This window comes from Chiloscyllium plagiosum, unplaced genomic scaffold (genome assembly GCF_037043375.1).
Source record: "Chiloscyllium plagiosum isolate Xiang-an unplaced genomic scaffold, Cpla_swu_hap1 HiC_scaffold_20, whole genome shotgun sequence".
Taxonomy (NCBI): domain Eukaryota; kingdom Metazoa; phylum Chordata; class Chondrichthyes; order Orectolobiformes; family Hemiscylliidae; genus Chiloscyllium; species Chiloscyllium plagiosum.
In genome coordinates, this window is record NW_028270158.1 from 9,326,070 (window position 1) to 9,346,665 (window position 20,596).

Here is a 20,596-nt window from a genome sequence, read left to right on the forward strand (position 1 = left end):
ATCTTCTTCACTGTCCACCACACCACCAATTTTTGTGTCATCTGCAAACTCACTAACCATGTCTCCTATATTCTCATCCAAATCATTTATATAAACGACAAACAAAAGTAGACCCACTGATCCCTGTGGAATACTGCTGGTGACAGGCTTCCAGTCTGATAAACAATCCTCCACCACCACCCTCTGTATCCTACCATAAAGCCAATTTTGCATCCAAACAGCAAGCTTATCCTGAATCTTCTTTGATTGTGATGGGTTATGGATGGTTGAGATTGTAGAACAAGTGCTTTTATTTCTTTTCTACCAAACTCACTCATCAGGGAAAGCTGCAAGAAACATTGAACAAAGATCTAATGTCACACATCGTACATTGTCATTGTCAGGAATTGGCACTCCCAAATACTACAGAAGGTCCCAGTTTATGAATGTTCAATTTACGAATCCTCATACTTTCGAACACAATCCCCTACAGGAGTGTACTTTTAACATTTTCTGTGTTCATAAACAGTAACTTCACATTGTCCTGCTTTGTGTTCTGAGCAAATTGACTTGTGAAGGGAATTCCAGAACAAATTTGTTCACAGCCTGGGCACTGCCTGTAATGTAAAACTGCAATTGAAGTGTCAGTAATGAAAAGTGTAATATTTAATGATATTTATAAAATATTTGAAATGAAGCTCTGTTAAAAGTTTAGTTTTTGCCGTGAAGGATCAGGTGCAAGTAATAACACAATGTATTCTGGTATTGTGGACTCCGCGCTTGGAACTGAGTGTAATGCTATCAGACTTGAGGCATTTGACCCAAATTTGGGAATCACTTTAAGTTAATTTATAGGAGCCATACAAGTGCGGTATTCTGTGGAAAAACAGGTAATTGCTGGGTCAAAATAGCATTTATAAATGCATATCAAATTGGAACTTGATACTATTCCAAGATGTGTGAAATATTGAGGGTGTTAACTATCTATATATATTCACATCAGCGTAAAACTGTTCGAAAACCAGTTGAATAGATTCATTCCACAAATTGAGCAAGCTGCATTTTACCTTGCTACTTATTCATCTATTAGGCAGCATAACTATCTACAGAGTGTAGTTTTAAATATAACAGTAGTGAGGTCAGATTTAAGTTTTTTTTTGTTTCACATGTTTTCATTTATGCTAATGTACAAAAATGTACGATAAAATGACATTGCAATTACCTCTACCCTTACCTTCGAGCTTACCACAACTGCATAAGCAAACGATGTGAGGGCTGTGTAGCCTTCAGAAGAGGTGAACTCCTGCTGCAGTGGTGTTCTTAGGACAGAACTTACCCTAGGTCACATTGAAATAGAACTGATGCTGATATAAGCCGTTCTCAGCTTATCTGAACACACGGGATACCCAGCAGTGATAAATCATTCCCAGTCGAAAAATTGTTTATAATTTCATATTAAAAGCAAAATAGCATTTGGAACAGATGATTTCATTGCAGATATAAGTGTAATGGGCTGATAAGTGGCATGTAAAGGTAAAAGGCGTGTTTACACCTGATGATTAAATCTGATGAAGAGACTTTCATAGAGGTCAGGAAATAGGTCACCTGGCTTTCTTTTGATGAGATTTTGATGCAGAGACTCCAAAGAGAGGGAAAATTAGACAAGAACCTTATAGCTTTTTAATGGATGTGGATTTTAGAGATTTTATGTAATTGTCTATTAAACTGATGTACTGAAATGATGCAATACCAGCAACATCAGAGGAAACATGTAAACGACATGTTGGAGCTGGGCAAGGGTTAATACTGGAGTCTTTAAGATGCTGTATACCTCTCTGTTTCTCTGCAGAGCAGCAGTGTGGCTGTAGACTCTCAGTACCAGTGCTGTTAAGTGTAATTATGTTCGAGCAGGACTCACTATCTCTCATCAGAGGGAGCTGTTGAGGCAGCAGCTGTGTGAAAAATCCTACAGTGAACGTTCGAGCCATGTCACTCACTCTCAATTTGTTTGGACATGATTGGTTGCATCTCTTCTAGGAGCTTGTTGGCATTCTGTAGTGTAGATGTTGGTTGCTGAAGGACATTGTGAAGAAAGGGCCTGGATTGGTACTGCCTTGCAAGCTATCCTTGGTGCCTGTGAGAGCTTGTGCTTCTGTCTGAGTGCTGGGAGAGGCAGACAATTCTTGGCTGGTGCGTGTGCAGCAAGCTCAAGGTTGTATATGGATAGGAGCTCTCTGCTTCAGCTCATACAGGAGCAGGTCAGTATGTCTTTAGTACCGTATCACACTTGGATCATCTCATTTCAGAGTTCTCATCTTTCATTACTCTGAATGCATCTCCTGTTAATAAATCACAAGCCACATCTATACATTTTTTTTTACAGTTTATCTGTCTGGTTAAATAATTAGCTGATATCAGTGCTGTGCAAATGCTGGAGCTGAAGGAGAGAATGGAAAAATGCAGGAAAGCTAAATGAAACCCAGTCAGTCAGATGAGTAAGAGTGGAAACAGCTAGCAGACGAACAGCACTTCACTCAGAATGGGAAAGAATTTTAAAAAAAGGTGGGAAGTCCTGAATATGAAAATGAGAAATTGAAAAAGCACTAAAAAGAAAATGAAGGGGAAAGAGCCCCAGATATACAGAATTAAAACAACTAGTGAAGGGTATAAGAAATAACAGTTAAGGACACAATAGAAAGGAAAGGATTAAAAAGAGAAACAAAACAGGGAATACAGTGCAACAACAGAGTGACAGAGGAAATTTAGGTTGGAAGAGCAGTCAACTGTAGATACTCACCAAGAGTAGGACGTAGAGTCACAAACTCTTATAACATTATTTTGACACTTATGCGATTGTTAAGTAACTTCGACATACTAGAGACAGTTTTCTGGGAATTGAGAAATCTCCTCTGTATATAAGCATGGTGCCCAATTCTATTAACACAGCTCTGTTAACTCTACATTTCCATAACATACCTCTGCTTTTGCCTTGATATTATCTTCCAATCTGTTCAGTATCATACATTCGTGTTCTATGTTCCTGTTGAAAAGAAGGTCATGCTAATTATTATTCAACTAGACATAGCAGATACAAATTAACCTAAAAAAGCCATAAGTTAGATTACGTAATGAATCTGTGCTGGGAATGTTACGAATCATTAATACAGTAATTGCTGATAAAAATGAGTAATTTTCGAAGAAATGTTATGCTTGAGGAATGATTTATTCAGATTGATCTTTTTAAAGAAATTTGTAACACATGAATTTTGGTTAATTTAAACACTAGTGCTACAACTGAATCTGTTTTGAATGCTTGATTATACACCATACAGTTCTTATAAGTACTGTTAGTATGCGAAAAATGACTGACATGTTCTGGACTGATATTTTCCAGTAAGTTATTACATAGGTAGGTAATTGGGGGATGTTTTTGTGCTCCAATCAGAGATAGCGTTTAATAACTTGCCTCAATCAGGAATTTTGTATAATAGAAATGAATGAAAAGCCATTTGGCCGATTGTATTTCTTTGGAATGGGAATAAATGAAAAGTGATTTGGTTAATTGGATTTCTACATAATGGGAGTGAATGAGGTTTGATTTAGTCCAAAGAAATTCGATGCAGGGAGAGTGTATGGGAAACAATTTGGTCTATTGAAATCTTTTTTAATGCAAATGTTGGGGAAGTGACTCAGTTTATTGTAATTCTGCAAAATAGAAATGAATAGAAAGTGATCTCAAAACTTTTTTCACTGTTGTACATTTAATATTGGGACACAGACATCGTGGGTATGACCATCACCTCGAATTGCCTTTTGGAGAAGGTGGTGTAATTGCCTTTGTGAACCTCTGATGTCCACGTGGTGACAGTGTTCTGCCAATGTTGTTAGCTAGGGACTTCCAGGATTTTGAGCTCTTGACAATTAAAGATTATGTCAAAGAAGCAATAGTGTGTGAGTAATTTGGAGAGAAACTTGGAGGTGACTATGTTGCCATGCACCTTCTACTCATGTCCTTGTGGCGAATAAGGTCCTTATGGCTTTGAAGTGAATTGTAATTAGAAATTTGACAGTTTTATTTGTATTATTCAATCCCAAATATATGTAGGATGTTAACATATCAAAATATTCTTACTATTTAAAAAGAATCAATATTTTGGTATACAATATTTTTCACTGAAAAATGTGTTGCTGGAAAAGCGCAGCAGGTCAGGCAGCATCCAAGGAGTGATTCTCCTGCTCCTTGGATGCTGCCTGATCTGCTGTGCTTTTCCAGCAACACATTTTTCAGCTCTGATCTCCAGCATCTGATCTCCAGCATCACTTTCTCCTAATATTTTTCACTGTGCCACTTTTAAATGTTGGCATTACAAGGGCAGCACGGTGGCTCAGCAGTTAGCACTGCTGCCTCACAACACCAGGGAACCAGGTTTGATTCCACCCTCGGGCGACTGACTGTGTGGAGTTTGCACATTCTCCCTGTATCAGTGTGGGTTTCCTCCGAGTGTGCCAGTTTCCTCCCACAGTCCAAAGGTGTGTAGGATAGGTGGATTGCCCATGCTAACTTGCCCATAGTGTCCAGGGATGTGTAGGTTAGGTGCATTAGCCATGGGAAATGTAAAGGTTATGGGAATGGGTCTGGGTGAGATGCTCTTCAGAGGGTCAACGTGGACTAAATGGGCTCAATGGCTTGCTTCCACACGTAGGGATTCTATGATTATGCCTGCCAGGGATTTCCATGCAGTTCTAGACCATGTGACACACATAGAGACATTTTACTCAGCGCTGTCAGCACTGGGCAAATCTTATGTGTGAGTTTGTAACGACATACCAGAGGCAAAGTTATAATTTTCATTAAACACAATGTTCAAGATGTATATTCTGAGCACAAACAAATTAAGTGTCAGTAACAGTTTGCTGAATTTTAGGCATGAGTGAGTTATCTCTGTAATGAAAATTTGCTCAATATTCCTGAAACTTGTGATTGGATCCATCAAACCTGAGTGGATCTCTACCCACAGAACTGGGCTCGCCCCTGAGTCTCAACTGCAAGTGTTCTCCCACTGTATTTGATTATTGGTCCTTTAAAACAATCCAGATTTTCAGGTGCAGCTGGAAACAAACATTTTAATTGCAACTTTTTTGATCACTTTTAAATAAATTATCTGAACTGAGACCTACTGAGAAATTATGCACTTCTTTAAATGCATTTTTCTACAAAATATGCTACATTAAAAATTAAAATTCTACCTCAGTTACTATGCTTAATGTGCATGAATGATTGTTCAATGAATTGTAGTTCAATAAAGAAATATACTGTTGTGCATGTTTTTTTCTTTGGTTATTAATGTTTTCACTGATTTCAATGTCTTTGTGCATTTTTGCATCCATTTATGAGTCTGGGTGCTCGCTAATGACGCGGGAGGACTCTTGAGCATTTCTGATATCAGCAAAACGTGTGCATCTTCAGACAAATTTCAGATGAATCTTTCGAGTTGGATCCACAGGGTACAGTCTAGGTCAATAAGTGTCTTTTCAGACAATGGTTTAGCTGTCTGAGGTCAACAAAAACACAGGCTAGGTTTTGTAGGGATGTTCAGTGGCCCATGCAATGGGCCAGATAACTCCACTTCATCCTTTTGAGTCAGCCCTGACCGGGATATATAGTTATCTTTCAGTGAATGAACTATCATCTGAGTTTTCCTCCCTTTAAAGGATAAAAGCATCTGGACTAGCTGGAGGAACCTGCAACTCTTCAGTTGCAGCAGCAGAAAGAGTGATGGACATTTGGCCCATCGAATCACACTGACCCTATGAAGAGCATCCCACCCAGAGCCACCCCGAACCACATCCCAGTAACATTGCATTTCCCACATCTAATCCACGTAGCATGCACATCTGTGGACATAAAGGGCAATTTAGCATGGCCAATCCACCTAATCTGCATATCTTTGGACTATAGGAAACTGAAGCACATGGAAGAAACCCACACAAAACACGTGGGAGAATGTGCAAATTACACACAGTCATCGGAGGCTTAAATCAAACCTGGATCCCTGGCATTGTGAGGAAGCAGTGCTAACCACTTAGCCACTGTGCTGCCCATTGTTAACTCTGCATCCAGTCAAAGAGCCTAGTAATGGATGGCACCCTGCTAGCAAGGCACATGGGGTCAGATATTGCCATATAGGCCCAGGTGAGGGAAGATTGATGAAAGGAAGTGGATGGTGCCACATCACTGTCAGTGTGTCCCACTGTGGATTGCGAGAACACCCGATTCAAAGAGCCAACCCCTTCTCCAGCCCTAAGGGAGGGGCAAGTAATGTTCACCAGGTCGTTACCCCCATGTGGTAGAAGTCCAATTTTTCAGTGCTGCAATGGCAGGAGTTGGTCCATGATTGGCTTCTGGGTCAGAGGACTATCCTCCATGTTTCATGCTGCTGGAAGAATGCCATGGCAAAGGGAAGGTGGCAGACATTCCACTTGCAAGGTTATTTACAAGGAAAAAAAAATGTTGAAAATGAACATAGAGTCCCAGGAACAATGGGTACTCTTGTAAATGCTAAAAAATTGAAAAGAAAAATGAAAATGAAAAAAGGCTGCAAAGATGAACAATAAAAGATACAGGAGTATTTTAATTTACTTGGTGGATAGCTAAATTTTATCAGTGAATGTCAAGTTTTAAATTCCAGCATCTGATTGTTAAACCTGAGACCTTTGATGGACTAAAATTGTTTTAAAAATAGGACAAATACTGACCAAAAATAGCTGCCATGATCACCGAGCACAGATTGAATGGAGTACAGGAGACCAATGTGGAATAAAACCATCTGACATCAAACCAGGCAACTAAGTCAATATCAAGAAATTTTCATTTCCTGTTTCAATTCACAATTATATGATAATTTAACATATTGGAAATGAAAGAGTCGATGTAGAATATTCAACCTGGACAGAAAATGGGGCCAGACTCAAGACTACGCAATTCTGGATTAGTGGTGCTGCAAGAGCACAGCAATTCAGGCAGCATCCAACGAGCAGCAAAATCGACGTTTCGGGCAAAAGCCCTTCATCAGGAATAAAGGCAGTGAGCCTGGAGCGTGGAGAGATAAGCTAGAGGAGGGTGGGGGTGGGTAGAAAGTAGCATAGAGTACAATAGTTGAGTGGGGGAGGAGATGAAGGTGATAGGTCAGGGAGGAGAGGGTGGAGTGGATAGGTGGAAAAGGAGCTAGGCAGGTCGGACAAGTCCGGACAAGTTAAGGGGACAGTGCGGAGCTGGAAGTTTGAAACTAGGATGAGGTGGGGGAAGGGGAAATGAGGAAGCTATTGAAGTCCACATTGATGCCCTGGGGTTGAAGTGTTCTGAGGTGGAAGATGAGGCGTTCTTCCTCCAGGCGTCTGGTGGTGAGGGAGCGGTGGTGAAGGAGGCCCAGGACTCCATGTCCTCGGCAGAGTGGGAGGGGGAATTGAAATGTTGGGCCACGGGGCGGTTTGGTTGATTGATGCGGGTGTCTCGGAGATGTTCCCTAAAGCGCTCTGCTAGGAGGCGCCCAGTCTCCCCAATGGAGAGGAGACCGCATCGGGAGCAACGGACACAATAAATGATATTTGTGGATGTGCAGGTAAAACTTTGATGGATGTGGAAGGATCCTTTAGGGCCTTGGATAGAGGTGAGGGAGGAGGTGTGGACACAGGTTTTACAGTTCCTGGTGTGGCAGGGGAAAGTGCCAGGATGAGGGTGGGTTGTAGGGGGGTGTGGACCTGACCAGGTAGTCACGGAGGGAACGGTCTTTGCGGAAGGCAGAAAGGGGTGGGGAGGGAAATATATCCCTGGTGGTGGGGTCTTTTTGGAGGTGGCGGAAATGTCAGCGGATGATTTGGTTTATGCGGAGGTTTGTAGGGTGGAAGGTGAGCACCAGGGGCGTTCTGTCCTTGTTACGGTTGGAGGAGTGGGGTCTGAGGGCGGAGGTGCGGGATGTGGATGAGATGCATTGGAGGGCATCTTTAACCACGTGGGAAGGGAAATTGCAGTCTCTAAAGAAGGAGGCCATCTGGTGTGTTCTATGGTTGAACTGGTCCTCCTGGGAGCAGATATGGCGGAGGCGGAGGAATTGGGAATATGGGATGGCATTTTTGCAAGAGCTAGGGTGGGAAGAGGTGTAATCCAGGTAGCTGTGGGAGTCGGTGGGTTTGTAGAAAATGTCAGTGTCAAGTCAGTCGTCACTAATGGAGATGGAGAGGTCCAGGAAGGGGAGGGAGGTGTCAGAGATGGTCCAGGTAAATTTAAGGTCAGGGTGGATTGTGTTGGTGAAGTTGATGAATTGCTCAACCTCCTCGTGGGAGCACGAGGTGGCGCCAATGCAGTCATCAATGTAACGGAGGAAGAGTTGGGGAGTGGTGCCGGTGTAATTATGGAAGATCAACTGTTCTACGTAGCCAACAAAGAGACAGGCATAGCTGGGGCCCATACGTGTGCCCATGGCTACCCCTTTGGTCTGGAGGAAGTGGGAGGATTCAAAGGAGAAATTGTTAAGGGTGAGGACCAGTTCGGCCAAATGAATGAGAGTGTTGGGACGTCTGGAGAGGAAAAACGGAGGGCTTGGAGGCCCTGGTCATGGCGGATGGAGGTCTAGAGGGATTGGATATCCATGGTGAAGATGAGGCATTGGGGGCCGGGGAAACGGAAGTCTTGGAGGAGGTGGAGGGCATGGGTGGTGTCTCGAACGGATGTGGGGAGTTCCTGGACTAGGGGGGGTAGGACAGTGTCGAGGTAGGTAGAGATGAGTTCAGTGGGGCAGGAGCATGCTGAGACAATGGGTCGGCCAGGTGGTCAGGCTTGTGGATCTTGGGAAGGAGGTAGAACCGGGCAGTGCGGGGTTCCCGGACTATGAGGTTGGAAGCTGTGGGTGGGAGATCTCCTGAGGTCATGAGGTTCTGTATGGTCTGGGAGATGATGGTTTGGTGATGGGGGGTGGGGTCATGGTCGAGGGGTCAGTAGGAAGAGGTGTCCTCGAGTTGGCATTTGGCTTCAGCGGTGTAGAGGTCAGTGCGCCAGACTACCACTGCACCCCCTTTATCCGCTGGCTTAATGGTGAGGTTGGGATTAGAGCAGAGGGATTGGAGGGCTGCGCGTTGTGAGGGTGAGAGGTTGGAGTGGGGGAGGGGTATCGACAGGTTGAGGCGGTTAATGTGCCCACACCTCCTCCCTCACCTCTATCCAAGGCCCTAAAGGGGCCTTCCACATCCATCAAAGTTTTACCTGCACATCCACTAATATCATTTATTGTATCCGTTGCTCCCAATGCGGTCTCCTCTCCATTGGGGAGACTGGGCGCCTCCTAGCAGAGTGCTTTAGGGAACATCTCCGAGACACCCGCACCAATCAACCAAACCGCCCCCTGGCCCAACATTTCAACTCCCCCTCCCACTCTGCCGAGGACATGGAGGTCCTGGGCCTCCTTCACCGCCGCTCCCTCACCACCAGACGCCTGGAGGAAGAACGCCTCATCTTCCGCCTCGGAACACTTCAACCCCAGGGCATCAATGTGGACTTCAACAGCTTCCTCATTTCCCCTTCCCCCACCTCATCCTAGTTTCAAACTTCCAGCGTCCCCTTGACTTGTCCGGACTTGTCCGACCTGCCTAGCTCCTTTTCCATCTATCCACTCCACCCTCTCCTCCCTGACCTATCACCTTCATCTCCTCCCCCACTCAACTATTGTACTCTATGCTACTTTCTCCCCATCCCCACCCTCCTCTAGCTTATCTCTCCACGCTTCAGGCTCTCTGCCTTTATTCCTGATGAAGGGCTTTTGCCCGAAATGTCGATTTTGCTGCTCGTCGGATGCTGCCTGAATTGCTGTGCTCTTCCAGCACCACTGATCCAGAATCTGGTTTCCAGCATCTGCAGTCATTGCTTTTACCTCAAGACTACGCAAATTAATCCTATTTCAAAAGCTGTTTCAGAACAGCAGCAATGAGGAGGAAATGGATTTGTAAACAAGATCTAGAAGACTTTCTCTCTCTCTCTGCCTGTTTTTCCCAACATCTAGAAAACAGTACCCTGTGAAAAAGCAAATTGGGTGAACAGCCATTCTCAAAGAACTCAAAAGCATCTACAGACTTAACTTCAGCTATGGATATCAATCAACGATTAAACGACTGTGCTCTAAGTTTAAAAATTGAATACCTCAAACACTTAAACTGCATAATCTTTATTTTTCCTGTCTTTACCAGCCATTGTCCATTTTAAATTTATTATCTGTATTTGTGCGTATGCTGATGTCAAATATTTATTAATTTTTTTTCTCATAGTGTGCAATAAACTTCTTCTTTGACCCAAGAAAAACCTTATAATTAGCTTCTGCATTTTTATTGAGTTAACTATTTTTAATTATTAATAAAAGAAATAAAATAATTTTGTGACTAAATAAAAAAAACCCATATTCTTATGTAATCACATCACTATTCAGCATTATCCAAATTTTCTCTCTGTCCATCATATCATGCAGGCACTGGGATGTGTACATGATGATTCAAAGGCAAATGGTGGAAATAGGGCGGCTCAGTGGTTAGCACTGCTGTCTCATGGTGCCAGGTACCCACGTTCAGTTCCAGCCTCAGGTGATTGTCTGTGTGGAGTTTGTACGTTCTCCCCGTGTCTGCGCGGATCCCCTCTGGGTTCTCTGGTTTCCTCCCACAGTCCAAAGATGTGCAGGTTAGTTGAATTGACTGTGCTAAATTGCCCATTGTGCTCAGGGATGTGTAGGTTAGATGCTTAGTCAGGGATACATGTAAGGTAGGAAGAATGGGTTTGGGTGGGTTCCTCATCAGTGCGGACTTGTTGGGCCGAAGGGCCTGTTTCCATACTGTAGGGATTCTATCAAAAAAGTGGGGAAGTTAAGAAGAAATGAGCTGAATCTCACGTGATTTTAACAAATGCAAACTGCATTGAGGACAGAAAATCCAGGAAGGCACTGGAGTTAAGAAGAAAGAAAATGATGTGTATGGAACATGAAAGAGATATTTTTGGGCTGGACGATACAACATGAAACTATTGAAACAATGGCCAGTGGCAGTATGCGAAGAATTGCAGAAGTACTAAAAGATAAAGAAAATGCTGAAAATGCTTAGCAGGTCTGTACCTGTGGAGAGAGAAAAACAGAACTAACATTTCGGTTGGTGATTGCTTGTCGGATTTGCAAGAACAATTGGTATATATTGAAGAGTAAATATTAAGCCTAATTAATGATGAAATCATGCTACATTTAAAATTAAGGTTGAAAAGACATTTGCAATACTGCATATTGTTCTGGTCACTGCAGCATAGAAAGGGTATTGTTCTTGAAAAGATACAAACAAAAGCAACCAGAATGATTGAGGGAATAAATTATGGTGAGTTTATTACAAAGACTACTTTGGCCAAGCTTTTGTTGGAAAGGGAATGGGTGAAAAATATTAGGATTGTTGCTTCTGTGATTCTAAAGGGAGTTGATAAGGTGGATGAAGTCAATATATTTTGAGTATTCTTGCCTGACAGTACCACTCTAAAATTGCAACCAGTTGATCGTCACCGGCTCAATTTTAGAAAGGGTTAACAGCTGGGTATCCAAAACACTTGGCTGAATTTGGCACTGGGCCAAATTTTAATATGGATATTGGGTTCCTAACACAAAATTAGAACCTGAGGGAGCAAATAATCAGACCCTTTGCTGTACAGACTTCAATTAGTTATTTTTAATCAACCTGTTCAGACATGTTATATAAAGGTGAAAGGTAAAGTTGCCATTGTCCTGTTATACCACATGGCTGCTCTCCCATTAGAGAGATTGGTAGTGGTTCAACCTGAGGGTTACCATATCTCAGGTGAGGGAAGAAGTTGAGAAGGAGAGTCTTTCATGGTTACCTCAGCCAGTGCAGGGATTGAACCCACGCTGGTGGCATCACATGCCAGCTATCCAATCAACTGAGCAAACTGACCCCCTCACCTTATAACACACCCGTGGATCTCCCCCTGAACTCATGCCTTCTGGTGCAAAGATAGGGATATGATTGCTGTGCCACAAGAGCCCAAATACTTCAATAAGATCCTTGGAGAATGACCTTCTAAAGATAAGGATCTAATTCATTTTCTGTTAGAAAAATAACTTGAGTTATGGTTGCCCCACCTCCATGATTTGACTCCAATTATAACTTACCTTTGCTGACTGCTGCAGTTTTTAGTGCTCAGTGCGGAGAGGTAGAGAGTGACCCCTGTATCTGCAGAATCGTTTCCCGCAGTTTCAGTTACCCGCTGTTTACCACAGCTGGAACATATTATAGGGAACGTTCCAGAACCAGGGACCAGAAGGCTGTCAGGAAGGTACATTTCCTATTAAAAGGATGGATTCACTCCTATCCACAGTTTCAGGCTTCCGCAGTAGGTCCTGGAATGTATCCCCCACGGGTACAGGGGGATGATTGTACATCGGGAATATTATATGGGTATCGGTTCTCTTCTGCTGTTCAGTAATTAAAATCCATTCCATTATTTAAGTTAGAAAATGGTAGAGGAAGCAGGCAGCATTGAACAATTCAAATGTAAATCAGATATGTTTCACAAGTAATATTTTGAGATCAGGTGTATGAGTAATTTGAGAAACATGATTTCTTCTTATTTGTTCATGGGATCTGGGTGTCATTGTCTGGGCCAGCATTTATCTCCGTTCTCAAACTGCCTCCTGACAAGGTGGTGGTGAGCTGCCTTTCTGAACCACAGAAATCCATGGGGTGATGGGGGACCCACAACACTGTTAGAGAGGGAGTTCCCAATTTCAATCCAGTGATGCTGAAGGAATATTGATATATTTTCAAGTCAGGATGGTGTGTGGCTGGAGGAAAATTTGGAGGTGGCAATATTTCCATACATCTGCTGCCCTTGTCTTTCTAGGATTAGATTACTTACAGTGTGGAAACAGGCCCTTCGGCCCAACAAGTCCACACCGACCCGTCGAAGCGCAACCCACCCAGACCCATTCCCCTACATTTACCCCTTCACCTAACACTACGGGAAATTTAGCATGGCCAATTCACCTAACCTGCACATTTTTGGACTGTGGGAGGAAACCGGAGCACCCGGAGGAAACCCACGCAGACACGGGGAGAATGTGCAAACTCTATACAGCCAGTCGCCTGAGGCGGGAATTGAACCCAGGATCCTGGTGCTGTGAGGCAGCAGTGGTAACCACTGTGCCACCCACAAAGATGTAGTGATCATGAATTTGAAAAGTGCCAGTGAAGGAGCCTTGGTGAGTTGCTGCATTATATCTTTTATACTAAGGTTACCCAAGCTTTTTATCACTGAAGGTTTCCCTGTCTCATATTTGATTCTGTGTGATCTAATTGAACGAGATTGATTGCAACAATTACTTGATAACTACAATATTATTGTACCATGTGTTTGTGAGGGTGATTCGCACAATAGGAATTTTAGTCTTATTTTCACCTAACAATTCAAATGTTGCTAACCAACAAAAAAGGGATTAAGAGTGTTGACCAAAAACCTGGTGAAAGATGTAGTCTTTAAGGAGGAAAGGAACGTGGAGAGATGTTTGTAACTTAGGGAGGAAATTCTAACCTAAATCTGCTGAAGGTGCAATTACTAATGGTTGAGCAAAAGGAGAACAAGGGACCAAAATCAGAGGACTGGATGTTTGAAAATAGAAGGGCAGCACGGTGGCTCAGTGGTTAGCACTGCTGCCTCACAGAGCCAGGGACCCGGGTTTGGTTCCACCCTCGGGCGACTGTCTGTGTGCTGTTTGCACATTCTCCCTGTGTCTGCATGGGTTTGCTCTGGTTTCCTCCTTCAGTCACAAAGATGTGCAGGTTAGGTGGATTGGCCATGGGAAATTGCCCATCGTGACCATGAATGTGCAGGCTAGATGGATTAACCATGGGAAATGCAGAGTTATGGGATAGGGCAGATAGGTGGGTCTGGGTGGGATTTCCTTCGGAGAGTCAGTGTGGACTCGATGGGCTGAATGTCCTGAATTGTAGGGATTCTATGATCATCTGGATAGAAATAATGTGCAGGGGTTTGGGGTAAAGCAGAACATTGGCAGTAGATGATGATACTCATTTGAAAAACTAACATGGACACGATAGGCCCAATGGCTTCTTTCTGCACTGTAACACTTCTGTGATATGGTCTTCTGCACAACCCTGACCTGTCCCCCATACCATGGCGGGAGGTTCATCCATCAGCCTGACCCCCCTGACACTCGTGGATGGCAATTAGTGACCATTTAAGGAGCCCATTCCACCTCCACTGCTTTAGTACATCCACAGGAGAAAGCAGAGGAAGGCAACCTTTTGATAGGGGTACATCAGGTACACCCTCAAGATTGTACTCAACTTTATGCCTCCCCTCAGCCTCTAAAACCTGACCACCTTCCCTCCTCCCAATCCCTCCCTGAATAAATGCCCAGTTTCAGCTTCAAGTCCAGTAGCTGGTCGAAATCATGTTGGGGCTTGAGGGGCCCTCGTCTGCTGGTTTGGAGAGTTTGAGCTGAGTTTGACCATATTTTGTTAAAGTGCCATTTTTGTTGGGTTCCATGGCTGGTTTCTGTCTGCAAAGCCTAGTGAGTTTTCTTCTGCTTTGATCCCAAATTCACCTAATTAACCAACTATCATGCCCCATATAGTGTTTGATACTATCCTGATTCTCCCACTCGCTGTAGCCAGAAATACTCACCACTGCTGGGCTCCCTAATGCTGGTACCATCTTTAAAAGGCCAGTGTGACTCGGCAAGATGGCGGCGATTCTGTAGAACTGCTGTGGACAGCTCTGCCTAACAGCCAAAGCATACTGGTGTTTTTTGCCATCCCTGGTCAACTTATGTGGTGGAATTATTAGTTTAAAACCTTACAGAACACATATTTGTTAATATTTGGGAGTGGGAAGGATGCCAAAGGGAAAAGGATTGAGCAAATAGCAGCAGGGAGGACACTCTCCTGCAGCACTTACCACACCAGAGACTGCAGTAGCAGCAGCCTCTCCTGAACCCCCGGGGACCTGACAGACTCTCAGGAATTGGCTGCGGTGATGGAGAGACTTACCTTGAAAGTTGGAACTGTGATTGAGGAGATCCGTGGCGAGATTCGTGCTCAGGTCCAACCTATTGTGTCCATGCTGCAGAAGCATGACCAGGAGATCCAGAGCCTCGGGAAGCGGCTGGAGGAGGTGGAGGGTTGAACTAAGGCCTCAAAAATCGAGGTCGGAGGATAAATCTCTGAATTGTTGGGCTCCCTGAAGGTGAGGAAGGTGAGCAGCCAGTCAGCTGCTTTGAAAGCTGTCTGCCGAAGATTTTGGGCTTCACATCAAGTCCAGCAGGCTTCAGACTGAAAGGGCTTATCGGGTTACAGGGCACAGGTTAGGCCCAGTGCAGCGCCCCCGCCTGGTCCTAGTGCACTTCCACTCACATAAGGACAAGCAAAAGGTGATAGAAGCTTCTAGATTACTGGGAAATGCTCCACAAAATCATGTTTTTCCAGGATTTATCGACCCTTTAGTTCGAAAGAGGAAATCCTCCGGTGAAGTTAAAAAGAGGCTGAGGAATCTGGGCATCCAATACTCCATGAGATACCCCGCAGTGCTCCATTTCATCCATGAGGACTCAGTTTATACATTTGACTCAGCGGATAAAGCTAAAACCTTTGTAGACACTTTAAAATAGACGGACTGGCCTGAAGAATACGGTTAATATTTCTTCTCTTTTCCTTCTTTTCCCATGTTTTCCCTTCCTTTTTTTTATTCCTTTCTTACTCCCGAATAATTTCTTTTTTGGAAAAGGTGGGGGGGGGGGGGGGGGGGGGTGAAATTCGGTCTAAGTTGTTTCTTTTTTTTAATAACTGGATTTTCTGATGGGAAATTTTGTGGATGTTCTTTTTTGTCTCCCTCCTTTTTTTTGTTTGTTCTGTTTCTCTTTCAGTCACAAGTAGGGATGACATGAAGCCAGGGATGGGTGGAGTGTTTATCCTGACTTTGTCTTTTTTCTGGCCTAAGGCTGGGGCACAGTCTGGGTTTGAAGGAGATGTGAAGGAGGGTGAGTGACCCCTATGGGCAGGGGGAAGAGTGTTTCATTCAAGGTTTTATAGTTGGTTTCTTTGTAGTTTTTTTGGTAGTAATAGTTGTTTATAGGTATTTAGATTGCTTACAGTGTGGAAACAAGCCCTTCGGCCCAACAAGTCCACACCGATCCTCCGAAGTGCAACCCACCCTACATTTACCCCTTCACCTAACACTACGGGCAATTTAGCATGGCCAATTCACCTAACCTGCACATTTTTTTGGACTGTCAGGGGGGAAACCAGAGCACCCAGAGGAAACCCATGCAGAATGGGGAGAATGTGCAAACTCCACACAGACAGTTAGCTGAGGCGGGAATTGAACCCGGGTCTCTGGCGCTGTGACGCAGCAGTGCTAGCCACTGATAGAATAGTTTTTGTATATATAGTTCTTTGACTCTATGAATCTTTATTTACTTGTGCTCGGCCTTTGTAACCCCTCCCATAGGTTCAAGGGTATCTGAAAGTGGATAAGGCTAAATGTGTTATTAAATGGTGCAACAGGGGGCTTCTAACCGGGTATTCTTTTCATCCTTTACTACTGAAAGTAGGGGAGTGGCAGTACTTATCCAGAAAAATTTTCTGTTCACATTATTAGAGCAGGTGAAAGATGAGCAGGGACGGTTTGTGATACTTAAAGCCCTGATACATGGGGAGGAATGTGGCATTTTAAATGTCTCCTGTCCTCCAACGCATCCCCTCAATTCTTTGTTTAGTGCTTTCTCCACGCTGAGTGCTTTTGGAACACGGCACATTATGGGGGCGGGGGGGGGGAGTTTTAATTGTTTTTTTGATCCGTCAGTGGACAGGATGCCTTGTAGGCCCCCAACTATTTCTTCATAGGCCAAGCAGGTGGTTGACTTATGCGAGGAGTTGGGGCTGGTGGATATTTGGAGATGTCTTCACCCTATCGGCAGGGACTTCGCCTTTTTTTCAAACCCACATAAATGTCACATGAGCATTGATGTCTTTCTGGTTCCCTTGGCCCTTCTGAATTCGATTATGGGTTGTAAAATTGGGAATATAGCTATCTCTGATCACGTGATGGTTTATTTGGAGGTTAAGGCCAAGAGTGAGAGGCTAGGTTTGTGGCACTGGCATTTGGACCCTTTTCTTCTTAAGGATTCCAAATTTATGGAATACATTTTGAAGGAGTTTCAGGAATTCTTGACTATCAACTCAGGCATGGTGCACCACACAATAGACCATTTTTATATGACATGACAGCCCTACTTGAGTTACTTGGATATAGATTTGTCAGTTATCTTAACTAGGGCATGTGTTTAACCAAGGTGGTTAGGTTTGTCAAGCCCTGTGCCCTGGAGGGGGTCTCCTGAGTTAATATATACAATGCTCCTGTTCCTTTGTTTGGGAGCTTTGCACCAAGCATAGCTGTTCTGTATTCTGTGTTTATTTTTGTTTTTTTTATTTTTCTTTCTTTTTTTGATCTATTAGTTATTTACTTAATTATTGATGTTGCTTTGCATAATGTTAGGATTTGTTTTGTATTATAGGGTAGTTAGTAGATAGTAGTTGTATTGTAATTTGTGTTTTTTTTCATTTTATGATACTGATATTTGTGATTGATTGTATCTTTTCAATAATTTTATATGTTTGTAAAGTTAAAAAAAATTGCTAATATATATATTTACAAAAAAAAGGCCAGTGTGCACCTGGTCAAACTCTAGCCTGGAGTTGCCCGGCATGGTTTGAAACATTTGCCCCTGACATGGCAAAGAAGGGAAAATTGGCACCTCCCTTGGCAGACAGAGACTTAGAGGTCAAGGTGGACGTGGTGGAGCAGACGAAAGCCTTGCTTTTTCTGCAGGATTGGCAGAGGTGACCATGGCACCAGACCCTATCTGCCTAACCTCAGGTTAAGCCTCTGGTCCATAAGACCATGACAAATAGGAAAAGGAGTTGCCATTTGACTCCTCGAGCCTGCTCCTCCATTCAATAAGATCATGGCTGATTGACATTCCTCATGTCCAGTCTCCCCCTCTTTCCCTGTCACCCTTGATTCTGTGACTGATCAAAAATCTATCTAACTCAGCCTTAAATATACACAAGGACTCCGTCCCAACAGCTCTCTGTGGCAAGGAGTTCCAAAGACTCACAACCCTCTGAGAGAAGAAATTTCCCCTCATCTCAGTCTTAAATTGGTGGCCTTTAAATCGAGACTAGGCCCTCTGGCCCTGGAGTTGAGAGTGTGTTGCTGGAAAAGCACAACAGGCCAGGCAGCATCTGAGGCGCAGGAGAATCGATGTTTCGGGCCAGAGCCCTTCATCAGGAATGAGGCTTGGAGCCTCCGGAGTGGAGAGATAAATGGGAGGGTGGTGGGCCTGGTGGAAGGTAGCTGAGAGTGCAATAGGTGGATGGAGGTGGGTGTAATGGTGATAGGTCAGAGAGGAGGGTGGAGTGGATAGGTGGGAAGGAAGGTTGACAGGTGGGACAGGTCATGAGGGCAGTACTGAGCTGGAAGGTTGGAACTGGGTAAGGTGGGGGGAGGGGAAATGAGGAAACTGGTGAAGTCCACATTGATGTCCTGGGGTTGAAGGATCCCGAGGCAGAAAATAAGGCGTTCTTCCTCCAGGTGTCGGGTGGTGAGGCTGTGGCAATGGAGGAGGCCCAGGACCTGCATGTCCTCAGCTGACTGGGAGTCTGAGTTGAAATGTTCGGCCCTGGGGTGCTGGGGTTGATTGGTGCTGGTGTCCCGGAGATGTTCTATAAAGCGCTGAAGGAGAAGGCGTTCTGTCTCCCCAGTGTAGAGGAGACTGCATCGGGAGCAACAGATACAATAAATGACATGTGTGGAAGTGCAGGTGAAACTTCAATGGATGTGGAAGGCTCCTTTGGGGCCTTGGATGGTAAGGGGGGAGGTGTGGGTGCAGAATTTGCAATTCCTGCGCTGGCAGGGAAGGGTGTGAGGAGGGGAGGGTGGCTTGTTAGGGGGCGTGGACCTGACTTGACCAGGGTGTCACGGAGGGAATGGTCTTTGCGGAAAGTGAATAGGGGTGGGGAGGGAAATATATCCCTGGTGGTGGGGTCCATTTGTAGGTGGCAGAAATGTCGGTGGATGATGCAATTTATGCGGAGGTTGGTGGGGTGGAAGGTGAGGACCAGGGCGGTTGGAGGGGTGGGGTTTGAGGGCGGAAGTGCGGGACGTGGGTGAGATGTGTTGAAAAGCAACATCAACCACATGGAAGGGGAAATTTCAGTCTTTCAAGAAGGAGGCCATCTGGTGTGTTCTGTAGTGGAACTGGTCCTCCTGGGAGCAGATGCGGTGGAGGCGGAGGAATTGGGAATACGGGATAATATTTTTGCAGGAGGTAGGATGGGAGGTGGTGTAATCCAGGTAGCTGTGGGAGTCCGTGTGTTTGTAAAAAAATGTCAGTATTGAGTCGGTCCGCGTGGATGGTGATGAAGAGGCCTAGGAAGGGGAGGAAGGTGTCAGAGATGGTCCAGGTGAATTTAAGGTCGGGGTGGAATGTGTTGGTGAATTTGATGAACTGTTCGACCTCCTTGCGGGAGCATGAGGTGGCGCCAATCCAGTCATCCAGTGGTGCTGGTGTAACTCTGGAAGATGGACTGTTCTACGTAGCTATGCCTGTCTCTTTGTTGGCTACATAGCCCCCCCCTCAAAACCTGTCCCCTCTTGTCCCAACCGAGTCCCCGGCCAACCCTGACTTACCTCACCCTGGATTTCGTCAAGCCTCTTTCTTGTGGGTTTCTACATATTCATTTGTGGGATGTGGGCGTGGCTGGCTGGATCAGCATTTATTGCCCATCCCTAGTTGCCCTTGAGAAGGTGGTGGTGAGCTGCTACAGTCCATGTGCTGTGGGTTGACCCACAATGCCATAAGGGAGGGAATTCCAGGGTATTTACTCAGCGGCAGTGAAGGAACAGCATTATATTTCTAAGTCAGGATGCTGAGTGGCTTGGAGAGGAACTGGCGGGGGTGGTGTCCCCATGTACCTGCTGCCTCTGTCCTTCTAGATGAAAGTGGTTGCAGGTTTGGAAGATACTGTCTCAGGATCTTTGGTGATTTTCTGCAATGCATCTTGTAGTTGGTACACAACTGCTGCTCCTGAGTGTTGGTAGTGGAGGGAATGGATGCTTGAGAATATGGTGCCACGACTGAGCTCTGCTGCCACTTGGAATCGTTGGATTGTGCTGTCAGTCAATTGGAACTGGCTGTTGGTTCCAGAGGGTGGGACTTGCTCTTCTGGGAAGGGGCAGAAGTCTAACCATTCGCCATGTTGGCCTGATCCATAGCAGTTTGTGACAGGTTTCTCTCTAGTCTCTCCACCAACCTGCCTTCCAGAGAGAGGGGCAGGGGGTCTGGCTCCCTCCTCCCCTGTACTTTTCTGCTTCTTTTATAAAATCAGATTTAATGCTATTCTTCAAAATTTTTCTTGTGATGGGTAATGCTTGGATGTAACCCCTACATCTAAACTTTCTTCTATAATGGTGTCAAATGAATGGTTAGAGGTTTGGCATGTAATAATTAGGCAT

The 20,596-nt window shown here is 44.6% G+C and overlaps 1 protein-coding gene across 1 annotated transcript in view; it reads left to right on the forward strand.

The window, feature by feature from the left end:
- Positions 1 to 1,880: 1,880 nt before the first annotated feature.
- Positions 1,881 to 20,596, forward strand: part of LOC122560867 (rhomboid-related protein 1) — a 439,116-nt gene continuing 420,400 nt past the window's right edge. Inside the window, exon 1 of the mRNA XM_043712056.2 lies at positions 1,881 to 2,237. Coding sequence (XP_043567991.1) covers positions 2,043 to 2,237 — 195 coding nt within the window. The 5' untranslated portion in view covers positions 1,881 to 2,042. The remainder of the gene's footprint in view (positions 2,238 to 20,596) is intronic.